This window comes from Natator depressus, chromosome 28, assembly GCF_965152275.1.
Source record: "Natator depressus isolate rNatDep1 chromosome 28, rNatDep2.hap1, whole genome shotgun sequence".
Taxonomy (NCBI): Eukaryota; Metazoa; Chordata; order Testudines; family Cheloniidae; genus Natator; species Natator depressus.
This window is the reverse complement of record NC_134261.1, coordinates 12,109,331-12,130,058: the sequence shown is the minus strand read 5'-3', so window position 1 is coordinate 12,130,058 and position 20,728 is coordinate 12,109,331. Positions and strand designations below refer to the sequence as shown.

Here is a 20,728-nt window from a genome sequence, read left to right as displayed (position 1 = left end):
GAGGGGGTGGTGCCAGAGCTGCCTGACCGCGCCTCCCCAGCTGGGAGGCGGAGGGAGCTGCAGGAGTCTGTCCCTGTCAGACACAGATGGGGGGGGGGCATGGTGGGAGCAGAGAAACAGATGGAGCCGGGGGCAGGAGAAAGGAGCAGCGATGGGCACCCCGGGGCTGGCATAAAATACACAGTACAGAGAGGGCTTCCTGCGGGGGGGGGGGGGGGAATAGCAACACTCCCTTCCCGCACACAGACCAGACCCGGGCTGCAGCTGGCTCTGTCCATCACTCCCCCCACCCCACACAACCCTCTGCCCCCCTGGAAGATCCCCACCAGCCCCTGTGCCCCCATCACCCCTCTCCAGAGAGCCCCCCCTTTGTGCCTCCAGAGACAGCTCCCCACCCCCCGCCTCCTGACAATTTCCCCCTTTGCCTTCCCCCTCCTCATTGGCCAGGAGGCTCCCAGACTGTTGGCCACCAAGGCCGATGGGAGCTGCACCTGCTGCAGACTCAGACCTGCCTGGCCCATACCTCCACAGCACGGGGAGGGGGAGCCACAGGAGAGCAAACGCCGGTCACCGTCATCACCGGCCTGGCAATTCTCTGGGTATTTAATTTCCCCGAGGCAAGTAATTCCATCTGCTCTTCTTTTCCAGACAGTTTGTGGCTTTTCCCGTAAGAAAACTTACCATTTCTTTGCAAAGAAGCCCAGTTACAGTTTTCCACTTGAGAAGTAGATTTTCCGGTTGTTCATAAGCTCATGTATTTTGTTAACCCTGTTTCACAGGGAATTTTAAGAGTCACTGGGTTTTTTTCCATTGGTCCCAAAACACAGGAAAGATGTGCCGATATTTATTTCTCTGGGCCCAACCATGTAGAAATGTAAACGTCGGAGCTAGAAAAGCTCTGCAAGGGTAAAGGGTCCCATCAGGAAATTGCCCTCGAGTCATTCCTTCTTCTGGGCAGCCCATTATATTGCTCCCTCTCACAGTGCTAGAGATCAGTGTCTGCACCCCCAGGGGAGATGCCAAAGACTGGGCCACCCCTGCAGCCTCCCTGCCTGCAGCCTTGTTCTCTGTCTGCTCCCTCTAGCAGCCCCTTTGGTCTCCCCCTGCCCTTACTCCCTCTGGGTCTTCTTCCTCTGGAGCTGCTCATGAAGTAAAGTTGTCACGACAGGTTCTTATCTCTGTAATGCATTTAATTTCGACATATTTATTAAGTGTTAATTAATGCACTATGGGAGTCCCCCTTCAGCCCTCAGAAAATAGTGTGCTAAATGTTTGCCTTTAAAACAAAAAAAATTCCCTGGGTGCTATGAATGAATCCCGGTAAGTGATGGAAGTGCAAATGCTTCTCGCTCAGCTTCTCTTCCACAGCAATCTGTCTGCCCTTCTCTTTCCCCATCCAGCCAGCCCCAGACTAGATTGTCTCAGAGACAAACAAGGGCTGTTTGTCCTGTGACAACCTACAGCCAGCCAGACTGGGGCTCAGGCTGGGCCTAGCCATGACGGATGCTGCAGAGCATCACCTGCCTCTACTCAGAGACTCTCCCCACTTCACTGACCCCATCTCAGTCATCCACTCTACCCCACCCAATTCCCAAAAACCTGGGAGAAGGAGCTCATTTTCCCCTTGTGATGCCCAGAGCTCCTCCAGTTGCAGCTGGATCTGAGATGGGTGCTCCCTTTGGCTGCTCCCCTGTGAGAACCAAAGGCTTAATTTAGATGGCAATTCAAGGTCGACTCGCTGATCTCCACCCTGATGTTCGGTGGTTCTGGCCCACGTTGCTTATTGAAAGAAATGGTTCCAGATTCCCCTTTACACATTTTATTAAACTGAAAGAAACCAAAATCAAGAACACACATCACTAGGACTAAACCACTGTACACACGACTAAACTAACCATTGGGTGGACACACTTACGTTAAGGTCAAGATCAGTAAATCAATGCGTTAACGATGCTGTTGCATTGCAATCATGTTATCGATTTAGCCAAATGACCAGATTAATACAACGGCTCATCAACCCTCATGAATCCTAAAACAGGAATCCAAGGAGGCAGCTGTCCATTTAATTGTAAACCTCAACCCTAGAACTTCACCCTGGCCGTGCAATCGACATGGAACTGTTAAATATTTCAGTACCAAAACCAAATGACTGTTCACGTTTAAACTGCAACCTCAAAGCCAATTAAAGCGTCCTCCTTCGGTCGAACGCGTGGGTGGTTAATAATGCTGAAAAGCTTCAGAAGGAACCACCATTGCCTACATTACTAACGATAGGAGCAGTCATTTTAGGTAAAAGCCCTCTTGTTTGTGCCAATCATTTGTGAAACAGAAAAGGTGTGAAGGAAGGGGACCATAAGATCCCTGCTTATTTATTCCTTTCATTTATTCCTAACCCAGCCTAACAAGAACCAGTTAAATTACCAGTGCTTTGGGTTCTAAAACCCATAGGTAATAGATTGGGCGAGCCAACGAGGACTGGTGGAGAGAAGGAGATGATTGGTACCAACGATTTGTTGGTTGGTTTCCTGTGCAAAAGGAAAGAACGGCAGGGCAGGGTAGCACCCTGTGATTTAGTCCGCAAGTCAATTTACGAATACATTCCATTACTGGAACTCGGGGCTCAGGCTGGTAGTCTGGTCAAGTTAAAAATAGATACAAACCCCCCACCCTAAAAATAAAAATTAAAAATAAATATTTAAAAACCGCTTATTGATTTTGTACAAGAGCATGGTAATGGTTTTTGAAAGCCTTTATCGGCCCCAGAGTATTGTGCAGCTCTGTAAGCAGATGGTCACAATAATAATAAATTAAAAAATCAACGACTTAAAGGCAAAAATTAAAAAGCAAAGAAAAAACAAAATAAAAACTACATAGATCCAGCTTGAAGCCAAATTCCCTCTGCATCACTAGTGTAACTCAGGCCGCGCAAATTGTGGGAATGGAATAGTAAGCAGAAAAGTAACAGACGGAGGGGAAAAGCGTCTAAATTAAAACAGCAAACAATAAAAAGCAAAGGACAAAAGAAAGTTACAGCCTTTCCAAAAATATCCCCAAATAAAACCGAGGCAGATCACGGGGAACGCAGAAGACAAAGCTGGGCTCTCAAACACGGTAAAAAAAACCTGGAGCCCAAGGGGGTAACCAAGAAGGGGAAAAAAAAACGGTTAAAGGTTAAACCCTTCACCCCTAACCAGGCGAGGGCAGCAGAAAGAAATCGGTTGGCTGGCAAAAATAGCTGCCATCCCCGGTCTCACTCCGGTGGAAGTCGTGGTAAGCCCTGCACTCCTCTCGGATCCAGGACAGGGGCAAGGCGGGCGGGTTCCCAGATGCTCTGGCCCGCTTCTACATTTGTTGTTGCTCTCTGTACTTTGCTCTTAGCTTACGTTTCCCTTCCTTCCTACATCATTCTCCGCAGACTCCTGCCCCTCCAGTTGCTTCTTCTTTCTTCATTCCCTCACCGCAAAGGCAGTGTAAGTATCCAGAACAAGCAAAAGGCAGCTTTAAAAAACCCCGCAATTAATATGCTTTTAAGGCAAGAGGTTTTCATACACGTTTAAAAGGCTCTAAACCTTCTGCGACAGCATCTGTGCGCGCGCGTGTATGCTGAAACCTCAGAAAAATGATTTTAGGTAAAAGCACTGTCTTTGTACCAATCATTCATCAAACAAAAAGCCTGTCTCCCCATTAATTTATTCCTAACTCCTCCTAAAGAAAAGAAACAGTTAAGTAACCATTGCCTTGGGTTCTAGACACCCTGGGTAACACTGTCTCCCGCACTTGGAGCTCATGGACAGTCCTGGCAAGAGGGACACATCCTGCCATGACTCGGAATAAAGGAGCTGATAGAAAGGAGCCCAGGATTCACGTAAAGAACGGCGAGCTAGAGAAGAGAAAACCGGGAAACCCACCTGAGGGACCCAAGAGGCCACGTAAATACGTCAATTACGTCAAAGAGCCTTTAAGAGGGAATTAGCAAAACTATTAAAGAAAAAGAAACATTTGTCATCCCTAGATAAGGTCCTTACGGTGTTTGATTCCCTCGCAGATTTGCTGATGATAAGTAAGGGCTGAGATCTGATAGACATTTTTCCCACACTCCGAGCATCTAGTGTCTCTCTATGAGGTGTGGAGCCGCTGATGTCGAATGAGATTTGAGCTCCGAGTGAAGCTTTTCCCACACTCACCGCATTCATAAGGTCTGGCTCCCATGTGGAGTCTCTGATGTTTCATAAGTGCTGAGTTGTCTATGAATTTTTTCCCGCACTCACGGCACCCGTAGGGTCTCTCCCCTGTGTGGATTTTCTGATGCGTAATAAGGTTGGATCGCCAAGTGAAGTGTTTCCCGCACTCAGAGCATCCATAGGGTCTTTCCCCCGTGTGGATTCTCTGGTGTTTAATAAGGCAGGATCTCTGAGTGAAGCTTTTCCCACATTCACAGCACGCATGCGGTCTCTCTCCGGTGTGGATTCGCTGGTGTTTAATAAGGTCTGAGCTGTCTGTGAAGGTTTTCCCGCACTCGCCGCATTCATAGGGTCTCTCCCCGGTGTGGATGCGCTGGTGTTTAATAAGGTCTGAGCTGTCCGTGAAGGCTTTCCCGCACTCGCTGCATTCATAGGGTCTTTCCCCCGTGTGGATCCTCTGATGTTTAATAAGCAGAGAGCTGTCCGTGAAGGCTTTCCCGCACTCACTGCATTCATAGGGTCTCTCTCCTGTGTGGGTTCGCTGGTGGGTAATGAGATTTGAGCTGCGAGTGAAGGTTTTCCCGCACTCACAGCATCCATAAGGTCTGTCCCCCGTGTGGATTCTCTGATGCTTCTTCAGCGATGAGCTGTCAATGAATTTTTTCCCACACTCACAGCACCCATAGGGTCGCTCTCCTGTGTGGATTCTCTGATGTACAATCAGGTTTGAGCGCCGAGTGAAGCTTTCTCCACACTCAGGGCATGCATAGGATCGGGTCCCTGTGTGGATTATCTGATGTCTAACAAGGCCTGAGCTCTGAGTGAAGGTTTTCCCACACTCACAGCATTCATGGGGTCTCTCTCCTGTATGGATTCTCTGATGTTTAATGAGGGATGCTCTTTGAGTGAAGCTTTTCCCACACACACTGCATTCGTAGGGTCTCTCGCCTGTGTGGATTCTCTGATGCGTAATGAGGTCTGAGCTCTGAGTGAAGCTTTTCCCGCACTCACAGCATTCATGTGGTCTCTCTCCCGCATGGAATTTCTGATGTTTAACAAGGGCTGAGCTGTCAATGAAGTTTTTGCCACACTCACGGCATTCGTAGGGTCTCTCTCCTGTGTGTATCCTCCGATGTTTAATAAGGGATGATCTGTGAGTGAAGCTTTTCTGACATTCACGGCATTCATAGGGTCTTTCCCCTGTGTGGATTCTCTGATGTTTAAGAAGGACTGAGGGGCTACTGAAATTTTTCCCACACTCAGAGCATGTGTTGTTTCTCTCCCTTGCCTGCATTTTCTGCTTGGCTGTGGTTTCCTTGAGGCATTTGTGACGTCCCGAACTATTAATGGATTTATTCCTTTTCTCCCTTGGCTTGTTTCCCTGCTTCCTCTCTGGCCTGTGCTGACTCTCATGACCTTCTCTCTGCTCATGACTCCTGGAATCATCCTCTTGAGATATTTGCAATAATGCCCCGTGTGCTTCCTCTTGATCAGCATCTTCCTGCTGAGGTTTCTGCTCTTCCTTCTCACTCAGCATCCCATCACCTGTTGGCAGAAACAGGAACGGAAAAGGGGAGACCCAACCATGTTGGAAATTAGCTGCGGTGGAAGAGGCAGTGCCAGATATCCCTCATGTTCTGGCAATCCCTAATCCCTAGGGTTTTAATGAGACAACTCACATGCTTTAAATTAAGCACACACTTGGGTGGATTCAGACTGGTTGGCTTGGAAGGATTAGATTTTTATCAATAAATAATCAATAAATACTAATAAATAAATACAAAATAAAAAATAAATTTAATAATAATCATAAATAAATTAGATAATAAAATGTAAATGAATAATAAATAAATAAAAAATAAACACAAATAAATACAATTTCACCGCAAACGCAAAAACCAACGAAAAATATTGCCATCGATAATCAAAATTTCAAATAGGGAAATTAAGAACAATGCTGTCTGAGAACGCAGAGCTTGGCTTAACGATACCGACATTGTATATTTCGACATGGGATGTTAGCGAGTTTGTTTTCCCAGTGAAAAAGCTTTAACAGTTTGAGTCTCAACATCTACTGCCATTAAATGATGATTGTCTGACTTCCCTGCCTAATTTCCCGCAACTGAAAACTTAAATTGATAAAAAATGGGGGGAAAAAAAAGTCTAAAACCTTTTATTTTGCATAATTATGAACATTTAAAAATAATAAAAATGGAAAAAAGCTTAAAAGTAAGTTGAAATTATAAAAAGAATTAATATAAAAATTGAATTCTGGCCAAGCCTACAAGTTGGTGACCTAAAGGTAAGGTTCCCTGGCCTCATTGCTATTCATCTGAGCTATGTAGTCCTGTATCTCCATACCGTAATACAGTTGAACTTGTGTTTTGTTCATCAAATTCTAGACCTGACCCCTCAGCTTCTAGAATACCTTCGAGTGAAGTTGGAGGCATTTAAAGTACCTTTTTTATCTTGGGCCTTATTTCCTTCTTTCTACCCTCTTCTAAGGGTGTCTGATGCATCAACCATTCTGGCTCCGGGTTCTCTTCACAGATCCCAAATTTTAGATTTAAAAAAATGTTCACCCAGAGATCTTGTTCTGAAGATCACTTTATCGCTCACTGTGACGGGGCACGCTTTCCCCACACTGGTTCAGCAGGGGTTAACCCCGCTCTGCGGGCCGACGAGATCACGCCCCCTCGACTCCGCTGGGCCTGCTCTGGCTGGAACCCAGGTATAAAAGGCAGCAGCTCCGCTCAGTTGGGGCTGATCTCTGAGGAGGGAGGATGCACCTGGCAGGCTTCTGCCCAGGAGCTGCAGAAGCCCCAGACTATGGGAGCCAGAGGCACCGAGACTCAAGCGGATGGCCACACAAGGGGGATTAGAGCCACCGGGAACTGTGCAGATTGAGGAACCTGGAGGCCCAGAGGTGCCCGGACCACAGCATCAGGGACAGGGTAGGAAGTAGCCCAGGGGGGACTAGCTGTTGTGCCAGGTGACATCAGTGTGATACGGCCGGATCCCTGATGACTTTTGCCACTTACAGGGTCCTGGGCTGGGACCTGGTGGAGCAGGAAGGGCCCGAGTCCCCCTACCCCAGCCACCACCCACCCCATGGTGGTGGTCCACTTTCTCCACATTGGCCATCAGGCTATGCAGCCCTGAGGGAGAGGGCAGCCATATTGACTCTGGTCATTGGGCCACAGAGCCCTGAGGGAGGGGGCAGCCATATTTCCTTTGGTCATTAGATTATTATATCGTCCTGAGAGAGAGGGCAGCTATATGGCCTTTGGTCTCTACACCGCACCACCCCAAATCTCAGGGAGATCGGGCGGACTCAGCCACGGGGCAATAACATCCCCTACCCTGCCCCAAAAGGGGGACAGGGCGCGCTTGCACCGTGACATTCACCAACTCAGGGAGCGCCAGTCCTAACAGTTTACCTGTAAAGTCTGCATAACCATCTACACAGAATGCTTTTAACTTCAAAATAAATAGCGAGCAACTGCTGCGTGGATGGGAGTGGAGGAAGGACGGTGCCGGCTTTGAGCCAGCAATAGTGTAGACAGGAGCTCTGCAAGCTTCCTCAGACAGAACCACCAACGACTACTAGCCGGGGTTTTGTAGGACCGAACTGTTTCCATTGCCTTCTCTTGAGCCAGTTGCAGCCAACTGGAACGTCGTGGAGTGGGCCAGGATAAAAGCAAACTCCTTTCCGTATTTGATCGGAGACGAATTTTGAACCCAGGGCTAAGTGGCTGGCACACCGTCCTGTTGGCAAGTATTGACCTAACAGGGAAAGTGTTACATGGGTTCTGCTGACTCCCTGAGGCAGACGCGTTCTTCGCACAACTGATTAGAAGCCTAAGGAAGTGTGTGATTGTGACCCAATGTGAGTCCCTCCATGCCACGCGGCAAGGGGTTACAAGAATACCCTGATCTGACACGGACATTCTGCTTCAACAAAAAAATCTCTCCCATGAGGTTATAAACGAAGCCAGGGTCATAAGAATGGCCACACTGGGTCAGACCAGTGGTCCATCTAGCCTAGTATCCCGTCTTCCGACACAGGCCAATGCCAGCTGCTTCAGAGGCAATAAACAGAGCAGGCGATCATCAACTGATCCATCCCTTGTTGCCCACTCCCAGCTTCTGGCAATCAGGAGGCTAGGGACACCCAGAGCATGGGGTGGATCCCTGACCATCCTGGCTAATAGCCATTGATGGACCTATCCTCCATGAACATATCTAGTTCTTTTTTGAACCCTGTTAGTGGCTTGGCCTTCAGAACATCCTCTGGCAAGGAGTTCCACAGGTTGACTGTGCATTGTGTGAAGAAATACTTCCTTTTTCTTGTTTCAAACCTGCTGCCTATTCATTTTATTGGGTGACCCCTCGTTCTTGTGTTATGTGAAGGAGAAAATAACACGTCCCTATTCACTTTCTCCACACCAGTCATGATTTTATAGACCTCTATCATAGCCTCTCTTAGTTGTTTCTTTTCCAAGCTCAAAACTCCAGTCTATTAACCTCTCCTCATACGGAAGCTGTTCCGTACCCCTCATCGTTTTTGATTGACCTTCTCGGTACCTTTTCCAATTCCAACAGATCTTTTTTGAGATGGGGCAACCACATCTGTGCATAGTATTCAAGATGTGGGTGCACCAGGGATTTATCTAGAGACAACATGATATTTTGTGTCTTATTATCTATCCCTTTCTTAATGATTCCCAATATTGTTACCTTTTTTGACTATCCACAATGACTCCAACATCCCCTTCTTGAGTGGTAACAGCTAACTTAGACCCCATCATTCAGTATGTATAGTTGAGATGATGTTTTCCGATGTTTATTACTTTGCATTTATCAACATTGAATTTCAACTGCCATTTTCTTGTCCAGTTATCCAGATTTCTGAGATCCCTTTAAAACTCTTTGCAGTCTGGTTTGGACTTAACTATCTTGAGTAGTTTTGTATTGTCTGCACATTTTGTCACCTCACTGTTTACCTCCTTTTCCAGAAAACTTATGAATATGTTGAACAGTACTGGTCCCAATGCAGACCCCTGGGGAACATCACTGTTTATCTCTCTCCATTCTGACAATTGAACATTTATTCCTACAGTTTGTTTCCTATCTTTTAACCAGTTAATGATCCGTAAGAGAACCTTCCCTCTTTTATCATGACTGCTTACTTTGCTTAAGAGCCTTTGGTGAGGGACCTTGTCAAAGGCTTTCTGAAAATCTAAGTACACAATATCCACTGGATCCCCCTTGTCCACATGATTGTTGCCCTCAATAAATTCTAGTAGACTGATGAGGCATGATTTCCCTTTAGGAAAGCCATGTTGACCCTTCCCCAACAAATTGTGTTCATCCATGAGTCTGATAATTCTGTTCTTTACTAGAGTTTCAACCAATTTGCCTGATATTGAAGTTAGGCTTGCCAGCCTGTAAATGCCAGGATCTCCTCTGGAGCCTTTTCAAAAAATTGGCATCACTTTAGCTCTCCTCCAGTCATCGGGCACAGAAGCGGATTTCAATGATAGGTTACATACCACAGTTAGTAGCTCTGCAATTTCACATTTGAGTTCCTTCAGAACTCCTGGGTAAATGCCATCTGGTCCTGGTGACTTATTACTGTTTAATTTATCATTTTTTCCAAAACCTCTTCGAATGACACCTCAATCTGGGACAGTTCCTCAAATTTGTCACCTAAAAAGAATGGCTCAGGTGTGGGACTCTCCCTCGCAATCTCTGCAGGGAAGACTGATGCAAACAAATAATTTAGTTTCTCAACAACGGCCTTATAATCCTTGAGAGCTGCTATAGCACCTCGATTGTCTAGCGGCCCCCTGTCTGTTTAGCAAGCTTCCTGCTTCCGCTGTGCTTAAAAATTTTGTTGTTGTTACTTTTTGAGTCTTTGGCTAGTTGCTCTTCAAATTCTTTTTTGGCCTGCCTGATTGTACTTTTACACATGGCTGTGACGTTATCTGAGTAAACTGTGACCATACAGATCATTGTTGCAACCACTGTTATATATTTGCAACAAATCTTGTTCAAAATGGGGCATGTAAGATGTCTGTGGAAAGGTTACGATTTGCTGGTTATGGTTACGCTATCTGTATGCATGTATCATTCTTGTATTTGAAGTTATGAGCGTTGGCTCTACACCTGTGTTTCAAATGTTGGCTCCTGGGGTAATGCCCACAAGGTAGCTAGCCAGCGCATCTTGGTGGGACTATTCAAATTGCGTGGCCCATTAGAGGACACTGGACTTACAACTGGAGATGCCGATCTACTCTTAATGGACTTTCCTGCCAGGACTAAGTGAAGTCATGCATTGACATGTGACTTGCCCATGTGACTCCAAACTCCATCTTGTACCTGTAATTTTCCACTAGCTGGGCTGAGGGCTTTGTTTGAAACAATGGGTTTCCCTCCACAAGGCAGAAGCTATAAAAGGCCCTGGAAACATCTCCACTGTGCCTCTATCCTGGACTATGGACTTATACTAATGGGAGCATTCTCACCAATGGACTGAGGACCATCCAGTGATTTGGAAGCAGCCAGAGACTTGACTGAAGCCAGCAGTTTAGTCCATCATTACTCCAAGCCTGAACCAAGAACTTTGCATTTATTGTATGTATTTGGCTCCTGTAACCAATTTTAACTCTCACCTTTCTTTCTTTCTTTTTATAAATAAACCTTTAGATACCAAAGGACTGGCAACAGCGTGGTTTTTGGGTAAGATCTGAGTTGTATATTGACCTGGGCCTGTGGCTGGTCCTTTGGTGAAACTGGTTTTAAAGGACCACTCCTCTATTAGTCTAGTGTTTCTGGCGGTGATACAAGGACTGGAATTCCTAAGGAAACTGCTGTTCTGACTTATTGTTAGCCAATGTCGTGAAACAGAAGTTTACTTTTGTTGGTTTGGTGTATCTCATGGGAGAGTAACCTCCTGTTTTGGGGTATGTCCACCCTGTTTCTCAGCAGTTTGTCCAGAATTTGGGTATTGTCAGTTGTGACCCACAAAGGAACGGTTACGGTGGCTTTCCACAGTTTATGCTCCTTTCTCTTTTCCTCAATAGGATTTAACTTCCTTTTTGCCTCTAACAGCTTCTTTTACTTTGCAGTTTAGACACGAAAGAAAGAGTCATTTATAGTGTCAAGAAACTTTATCTCTGCATCCTGTCCTAAGGTGACTTGTACCCAGTCAATATGGGGATAGTTGATATCCCCCGTTATTGAGTTTATTTTTATAGCCTCTCTAATCTCCCTGAGCATTTCACGGTCACTGTCACCGTCCTGGTCCACCAAATAAGTGTTGGAGAGATGGAAATAAATCAGGGACCGAATTTCCCCAAAATTCTTTCCCACAGGGTAGGGGGGATCAATTCTGCCTGTAAATCCCATCCAAGCACTCAGGGGGAAGGCAGGTCAAGGAGGGAGCTACTGGCAGGTGTCACTCAGGATGGGTAGGACGTCATGAACGACATCTGCCCTGAGGATACAAACCTGCTGGGGACAATCCTGAACGCGGAGAGCTCACAAGGTCTCGGTCGGGAATCCCAGCTGTGTCCTTCAGACACGGACAGGTTTCGAATTGATTTCATGATTCCTCACCTGTGTATGCGCCCCTGAGGCGCTCTGTCTCCTCTGAATCAAGGAGATCTGGGGCCCACGGCTCTTTGTCTTGTTCCAGGTGAGAGAGCTCATCAGGTTGAAAAACGGGAAACTCTGCACAGGGAAAGGAAACCAGCTGGGTGCCCAGGAGATTTCTCACAAATGTATTTTTGTTTCAACCCCAACCCATTTTGACGTAGCAATATGTGGAGGCTAGTGCCCAGATGCTCAAATGCGTAGGACATTTTGCTGAAAGAGGGATTGAACAAACCCCATCTCTGCTGGGAAAACACACCGCCTGAAAATCCCCCTCAAAAGGGGGCCTAAAACACAGAGACTGTAACTCCATGGCCTAGAAAGTGAAGATAGCAGCCAGCAGGGAAACCACCTACTTCTTTCCGAGAAAGAGGGGACAAGAGAAAAAACAGAGCGTCACAGGGAAGCTGGGAATAGCGAGCATGGGTTGGTGGGGTTCAGAGGGCTAATGTGTGTTATGCTTTTTGCCTGCATTTTACAGGAGGTTCTCTGGGGAATTGTGCCCACCAAAACCAAAATTTCTGGGCTACGAGCAGTATTTTAAAGTGCTCTAATATCCACAGGCAGATTACGACTTGGTCTGCTCTTTCAAATCTGGCAGCATACTTCGCTCAGTCACCATCCGTCTCATGCTGACAGGTGTGAAGAGTCACACCCTGAACCAAAAAACATTATAGTCTAGGCCCAGAGAATTAACTTCTTTAACACAGAGTTTGGGTTGCCAAGGGCTGCCGCGTGTCCTTCCAGAACGTGGACCGTGACAAAACTTAGAGCTCTGAAAACCAGGGAATGAAGAGTGAAAGTAGACCCATCCCGGCACCATAACCTTAACTCTGCCCCCGCCCCCTAACTCTGGAGCTGGCATTAGCCACTGACTATGGGGCAGTAAGGGTGGTACACAGGTTACTCAGCTACTGAGGAAATGGCAGATTCTCTTGGGAGTCTTCAAGTCAAGACTGGAGTATTTAGTCTAACATAACCCAATATAAAAGTAACAGGAGAAAATTCTATGGTCTGTGTTATACAGAAGGTCAGAGGTGATGACCAAATAGTCCCTTAGGCCTTAAAATCTATGAATTTATAATAGAGATGAGGAAGGACATGCCATTGTCTGTGTTGTGTTCACAGATGGGAATACCAGCATTTATCTGCATGCCCTCCAGCTGTGTTCAGTGTGTCACCTGTAATGATGGAGGGATTAGTTGGAGCATCTTGGCAGAGCTGTGACTGTGACACAAAGGGAGGTGCCTGTGATCCTTGAAGGAGCAAGTCTGCCTCATTTTAGTGCTGAGTGTTGTAGGTTGCAAAAATAAAGGTGCACAAGGATGTGTTCTTTCCATCTGCATTGTCGGCACTCTGGGGGCTCACATGCTAGCCCTCTCCAGGGTTTAGAGAAGGGCAATAGATGGCGATGACTCAGAAGGAATCATTTGCCAGAGGCTGGGAATGGGCAACAGGGGATGGATCACTGGATGATTCCCTGTTCGGCACATTCCCTCTGGGGCACCTGGCATTGACCAGTGCTGGAACACTAGATGGACCTTTGGTCTGACCCAGTGTGGCCGTTCTTACCCCTCCGGGGCAAAGACGTGGTGATATTTGGCAAGTCTGTAATAGTTAGTGTGACGCAGGCGGCAAGCTTAGTGCCGGCCGGGTGTCGGAAGCTTCTGTTCGCTATGCCGGACCTAAACCCAAGTTTTACCTGAGCCAAGAGAATATGTGAGCCTTTGTGCTGTACTGCCCCTGTGCTCTGTTCCCAGGGTGTTCTGTAGTGAGCAGGGCAGAGGGCGAGTGTGTGTGTCATTCGCATGTCGGGGTCATGCTGAAAAAGGGCAGAGTTAAGGTTGCATCGTGGGGGTGACAAGAACGTTAACTCTGCATTTCCCCTTCTAAGAACCGAGGGGACAGGAATCCTTACCCAGCGAGGTCACATTCTCATAGGTCTCCTGCATGACGTCTCTGTAGAGGGCTCTCTGAGCGGGGTCCAGCAGGGCCCACTCTTCCCTGGTGAAATACACCGCCACCTCCTCGAAGGTCACCGGCCCCTGAAAGAGCAAGAGTCCCACACTCAGGACCTGCTGCCCCACTCACAGTCCCACTATTCATGGGGGGAGCAGGGCCAATCAAACGGATACAGAGTCAGAGGACTCCCACGCACAACCCAACTGCCATGGGTCTATTCTAAAACCTTAGCCCCGGATTTATCAAGTCCCAGCAAATCCATCATGCCTTATCCCCCTCCCTTTCTCCACCCTGTGCTCTTCCTGCACCCTCCCACCCTTAGATCAACCCCCCACTTCCTGTGTATTCACTCTCCCTCTGGCTTCTGCGGGAACCCCCAGCACCCCTACCTGAGCCAGCTCTGCCACGCCCATTTCCCTTCCCCGGGCAGGCTGGGAGAATCTGGAGGGACCCGGGGATGTTATTCTGCAGCCTGTCAGGGGGAGAAGGGTTATTGCGGGGGGATTTCAGAACAGACTTTAGGTCATTTCACGTCACGCGTCTCACGGGCGATTTCTCTGCAGAGACGTTTTAGACTCTCGCGCTGGGGAAATGCTCGGTCACTCCAGTGTAGACCCCTCCCCTCCCACCAGGACTAAACCCACTGAGACCCTTTAAACCTGATATTCCCCAGGACGGCGCGTTCCCCCAACAGAGGGGGGACCATGCAGAGCTAGGGACCAGGCAAAATCTGTCCAGTGCTGAGACAGGACCTGGATCTGAGCAGGTCAGCACATTGTGGGACAGATTTATTATAATCTTCAGCAAAGAAAATCTCACCCCCCACTTCCTGCACTTTTAGCCCTCAAGGACACCTATTCTCGGTCAGCCTCTTGAGACACACACATGCAAATTCAATAGGGTCAGCCTTGTTACGGGTTTTATTCTTATTTCCTACTAAATATAAGGGGTTCACACACAAAACAAAGGTGACCCCTCCTTTGAAGTCCGGATGAAAAGTATGAAAAACATGAACGTGCCCTACAACAGCTCCCTCCTCATTCACAATGAGCACGCAGAGCTAGTCTGTCTGCCGTATCCCAGCCCCACTGCTCAGCCCCACAGCTGGGCTCCACCCCTCCTCACGCCTGAGACTCGGCTGCCCACATCTGACCATTTTCACTCACTCAGGGAGGCTTTCAGACTCCTCAGGGTCTGGATATTTTGTCCTTGTCCCATTCTAGTTCACACCATTCGGGCAGTTGTTCCTTTCCCCAAAGGGAAACACCCCCGAGATCTGGATTCGCTCTGAATCCCCATCAGACGTCACAGCAGGAGGGAATCAGTCACGGGGCTCACCCGGCTTCCCATTGTTCCACCCTTCCCAGGTGCACATCGGGGCTGGAGGCCGTGATGCCCTGTCGCAAACATGGTTATTGGTGTGAAATCTCCCCCGGCCCGTCAGAGACAGACACGTACCTGCGTCACTCCCCAGCTCCAGTCGCAGCGTCTCTAGGGGAATGAGAGGACGGGAGAGAGGAGGATTCAGGCCCTCGCGTTCATAGAGAAATCCCCATTGGTTATTAATGTAACTGCTTTAAACTACGGGATGGTGACACAGACCGAGGCCCACAACGCAGCCGCTGCAGACAGAGCCAGCCCCACAGGGCGACTCCCATGGGGAAGGGCGACTCGCGGAGCTGGGGCTGTGAGATGGAGCCCGGGGTCAGTGACATCCCGAGAGTCCCCGACTCCTCCCCAGGGCCAGGGTCGCTCTAACCAGAGGAGACGCCACCCCCAGACTCCCACTCACCTTTGAATCCCCGCAGGACCTGCTGCAGGATGGCACTTGTCAGAGAGAAATCGCCGAGTCTCCTCTCCAGCTCCGCAAACCCCAGCTCCGGCTCCCGAAACGCCCTGTCCTCCCTGCCGGGGAAAGGAGGAGGGGTGAGAAATGGGCCTGGATCCCCAATCCCTGAGCCCAGCAACCCCCAAACTCCAGCAAACCTGGATCTGTGCTTTGCAGCCCGAGATGGGCACTGTTCTAGTGAGTCACCTGCCTTCAGCCCTGTGCTGGCCATGGGCCCAGAGAGGTGGGACACGGGGAAACACTGGGGCACGGAACGGAGACAAGTTCAGGAGCTTTCTCCGGGACGCCCTGGGTCTGTGGGGAGCCGGGCCACCTCCCACACTGGGATATTCCAGCAACAAGGGGCTCCAGCACTGGGATTACATGGAAAGGGAGGAGACACAGACCAAAGAGTGGGTGGGTCCCACAGACAGAGCCCAGATCTCCAGCAGGGAATGAACGTGGGCCCTTAAACACCACAAGCCCTGAGCCCTTCAGCTAAACCAGTAACCCTGGGGTGTCCAACTCATTTGGAGGAGAGGGCCGTATTCCACTTTCCGTCATGGTCAGTGGCCCGGGGCATCTATTTAGGACTCCGTCCCCCACCTCCCTTCGCAGCAGGACACCCGCTGCTCTCGGTGGGACACCCAGGCGCAAAGGACAAGGGGAGACGCTGCCCGGGGAACAGGAGATAACACTGCTATTTACAAAGTCCTTCACTGTCACAATCAATATCACTCCACGGGGAAACAGCCCTTTATGGCCCCTGCTATTTCTACCCTTCCTTTGCCACCCTCCTTCCTCTAGTTATCTCTTGCTTCCTTGTCCTTGCGTCTCTCCACTGTCCTCCCGAAGACAACCCCCTATTCCCACCTCTCGAAGGCTTCTTCCCACCCGCTCAAGCGATTAGCCAGGGAACACTGAATGTTGACATCAAAGTGTCGGCAGGCCAACGAGATTAACGGAGGCCAAGGGCATTCACACCCCTCTGAGCAGCTGTTTCAGGCTGTCTGCAGACTCAGGAAGGCAGCATTGTCTCCGTGTCCATTTGGGAGGGTTTCTTTGCAACCAGGAGGACTAGAAACTTACTTTAAAAAAAAAAATCGAAAGCTGAGATTCTGCACACACTGCATACGTAATGTGGCCTCATAAATACGTCAGACAGCCCGGGTCTGGCCCCTAGCCCATATGTCTGACAGCCCTGGTGGGACGTATCAGCCTTCAGGCTCTTCCCCTTGCTGAGGCAGCCGCGAGGGGACACAGAATCACAGGCTCTAAGCCCGCGTGTCACGCTGCAGGGGCAGGGGGGACGCCCTGTATTCAGTGCGGTTAGCAGACCTAACATGCCATGAGGGGAGGGAGACAGAGCCCAGGACTTACCTGCCCCCAGAGCTCCCAGCACCCTGGAGAGGAAGAGAAAGGAGAGGCCGTCAGAGGGGGTGTCCCAGGCTGGGGAAGCCTCCTGCTCGGCAGCGAATCACCATGGGAGCCTCTGGTATTTAGGGGAATTTCAGACCCTCAGGTTCTGGTTCAGAGACCAGCTGCCGTCTCCCCCGTCCCCCTCAGCAGGGACAGTTGCTCTCAGCTGCCCCAGCAATCCCTGCTGGGAGGTGGAAAGTTTCTCCCCGGCCACTTTAGAGGCAGAAAATGTTTCTCTGCCTTGAGAGTCAAATTCCCCCCAGTGCTGAGAGCCCTGCAAGCCCTCTGGCCCCAGTAACCCGTTAACCTGGTGTGAATGGGATTTTAGGCCTGGCTCGGGACCTCTGCACGGGGGAGGGGATTTACAGACATTTACAGCAGAGGAGAGAAGGTCTCGGGGTTGCAGCACCCAGGACCCATCCCTGGTGCTGCCACAGACTCAGTATGTGACCTCGGGCAGCGCTCTGCCCCTCCCTGTGCCTCAGTTTCCCCTTTGTCCCATAGGGATAATTGCCCCGACCCCACTCTGTAAAGTGCTTTGGGGTCTGGGGCGGAGACGCTCCTATAGGAATGCTGCGTGTGGTCATTGCAACGACAGCCTGACCTGCAGGGGTTGGCTCAGCGGCGGCTGCCCCTTCTCTCCTCCCCGCTCCCCGAGCAGGGAAATCTCCCCGGACCCGCGGCAGACGCCCGCATCCCTTCTCTGGACAATGGCTCTCTCTAGCTCTTCCAGCCGGGACAGCAGCCGCTGCTCCTGCTCCGCCAGAAACCCTCGCAGCTCCCGCCACTCCCAGACCATCTTCTGCCTCTCGGCTGCCGTCCGGCTCTGCAGCCACAGGGAGAGGGCGGGTGGGTACCGGGGGAGAACCATAAATGCCCCTCCCGGCGGGTGGGGGACTTATTTCCCAGAGCGCGGGATCTCTTGCGCTGGGGGACGGGAAGGTTATTTACCCCAGGAAGGGTGGACGGATCAGGGCAGGGGTGAGCTGTACATCGCTCATGGGGGGGACTTTTCTCCCCAAAACTTCATCCGATTGCCCTGGGCCAAACTCTCCATCTCCGCAGCCCACATTTCCTCCCCATCCCCCCAGGTGTGGGAAAGGCTCCCCGGTCACTGTGACGTGCAGACAGCCCGTGGGCAGGGGCTCTGGGCTCACACAGACTGACCCGCTCCTGCCCAGCAGCCTCCTGCACCCTGCGGGCACTGTGCCACCCCCGTGTCGGACCCTGGGCTCCGGTGGGGACGGGTCCCTGGCTGAGGCTGGCAGGCTGGGCCCTGCATTCGCCGTCACTCGGGGCACCGGGATCCCTGGCGAACCTGGGCCCTGGGCACCTACCAGCAGCTCCTGGCTTTGAGGCTGCTCCTCAGCTTTGGCGGCTTCTCTCTCTTTCCCCAGAGGGGCCCGACGCTCTCGGGGGGGCTCCTGGAAGAAGCAGGGGAGGGGGGTTACAAACCGCTGCAAACGGCCTCACAACGGCCACATTTCAGGGCCCGTCCTGCCCTGCCGAGCCCCTGGGACTCAAGGAGACTTTTTCCAGGTCTTATTCAACCTCCGTGAGGACGATCTGGGAGGCGATGGTGAAATGGGGGGGCGGGATTTTCCAGAGGAAACACAGAACCCCGTGGTGAAGTGACAGGGGTGCAGGCCGACCCCCAAGATAAAAACCTGCGATCTGACCTAATTTGCTACCAGTAGCCGTTACTCATGAGGAAGTTTGTCCTTATTTGCCGACTTGCCCCAAGTTGCTACCTCTCCCCTTTCCCGTCTCCTGGTCCACGGAGAGCAGATGGGGGGGACCTCGGTCACAGGCTGATACCTCTGACATTGTGGAACTCTTTGGGTTGCATTGGGCCCGGGGGCCCTACTTTGGCCCCCCCTGCCACCAAATTACAAATCCCAGGCGAAAAACCACAGCAAGTGTGACACGAGAAACAACCCAGATGCCAGTGCTACGACTCGGACCGACCGACTTCGAGAGATTTCCCAGGAGTATTTGTGATTAAACTATAAATTAAACCCCACCTGTATCTGCTCAGTGACAGGACGGGTACGTGAGGACGTGCTCAAAGTAACGAAGAGAACCTTTCAAAAAAGGGATCGGTAAAAAGGGGAAAATGGCTCTTGCAAACGGAGCCCAAGGAAGGGAGCGCCATTCGGGGACTCCCGGCAGCCGACCAGACAAATCTGGGGACCGCGCGGAGACTTTACGCTGCCAGACGCCCTGATCCGGGAGTCTTTGTTTCTGAGGGGGGTGTATGCAAAATATTTCCCTGAATCCAGTCCCCGGCAGCCCCCCCGGTCAGTGACTGGCCAGGGGGCGGCCCGGGCCTTGAAGCACCCGCCCTGGGCAGCCCGGGCTGAGAGGTGCCCTCTGGGGGAGGGGTCATAAAAAAGCCCCTCTGCCCCCCCATTATTGCAAACACGGGGGGGGGCTCAGCCCCACCACGGTGACTGCCTCCCCCCCCGCCTGGGCCGGGTTTTACCCTCTGTCAGCACCTCGCCCCACCCCAGCCCTGACTGTGCCCCCCAGCCCCCCCCCCCGAACCCTGCCTCCAGCTGCTGGGCCCCCCGGCCAGTCAATTGCCACCCCCTGCTCGGACCCTGGGTGCCCCCTTCACCTCTTTTTAACCCCCTGTAAAAAGCGGTACACAGGCTGGGATGGCAAGTAAGGGCAGGGAGAAGGGCGGGGGGGGGCCATGGCTTCAGCGGATGTTACTGAGCACGCGCAGCACAACCCCAGTAGCAAGTTCTGCCAGAGAGCAGATTGTTCCCCCCCCCCCGCCCTCACTTCACACGTTCCCACGGCTCCAGCCCCAGCCCCCAAAGCTCCCACAGGGCCAGATCTGAACACGGACCCTCCCCCCACCCCAACAGCCCCCCCCCCCAACTCCCAGTTCTGCCCCCCACCCCCCAACATCTCCCCCCAACCTCCCAGTTCTGCCCCCCACCCCCCCACATCCCCCAAACCCCCAGCTCTGCCCCTCCACCCCCACCATCCCCCCCAAACTCCCAGCTCTGCTCCCCACCCCCCTCCATCCCCCCAAACCCCCACCTCTGCCCGCACCCCCCAACATCCCCCGAAACTCTCAGCTCTGCCCCCCCAACATCCCCCCAAACCCCAGCGCTGCCGCTCAACTAAACACCCCCCCAAATATCCCCCAGCTCCGCCCCCCCACAACTAAACACCCCCCCTCCAACATCCCCCTGCTCCAAGCAACATCCTGGCCCCAGCACCAGCCGTTCCCCCCAGCCCGGCTCTGACCCCCAGCGCCACCCCCCAGCTCCCGGGCCCAGCCTGGGCTCCCCGCGTGTCCGCCCCACGCGTGTCCCCGCCCGCTCCGCGCCGCCCCCGGCCCCACCGCGCCGCTCCCGGCCCCGGCCATGGCCCCGCCGCCGCGGACTCACAAAGGGCTCCCGGGCCCGGGGGGGGGCAGGAAGGGGCGGCTCCTGCCCGGGCCTGGCCCTGCCCCGCCGGGCCCCACGCAGGGTGTTTGGGACACGCGGGGAAACCCCCCCGCCCGCAGGAGACCCCGAGCGCGGGCAGCCAGAGGGGCGGGGGGGGGGGCACACGTGACAATGTGGGGGGCAGAGCTGGGGGGAGAGGCGGGGGCTGGCAGGGGCAGGCCCGGGGAGGAGCCGCCCCTTCCTGCCCCCCCCCCAGCAGCGGCGGGGCCAGG

The 20,728-nt window shown here is 51.7% G+C and overlaps 1 protein-coding gene across 1 annotated transcript; it reads right to left on the bottom strand.

Annotated features, from left to right (window-relative positions):
* Positions 1 to 1,088: 1,088 nt before the first annotated feature.
* Positions 1,089 to 20,448, bottom strand: LOC141978889 (uncharacterized). Its single transcript, XM_074941235.1, has 10 exons — positions 20,411 to 20,448; positions 18,387 to 18,473; positions 17,654 to 17,875; positions 17,011 to 17,033; positions 15,595 to 15,707; positions 15,261 to 15,293; positions 14,192 to 14,274; positions 13,759 to 13,885; positions 11,805 to 11,918; positions 1,089 to 5,726 (listed from the first exon to the last, which is right to left on the bottom strand). The coding sequence occupies exons 1-10, from the start codon at positions 20,432 to 20,434 to the stop codon at positions 4,117 to 4,119; spliced, it is 2,436 nt and encodes an 811-aa protein (XP_074797336.1). The 5' UTR covers positions 20,435 to 20,448; the 3' UTR covers positions 1,089 to 4,116.
* Between the last annotated feature and the right edge of the window lie 280 nt (positions 20,449 to 20,728).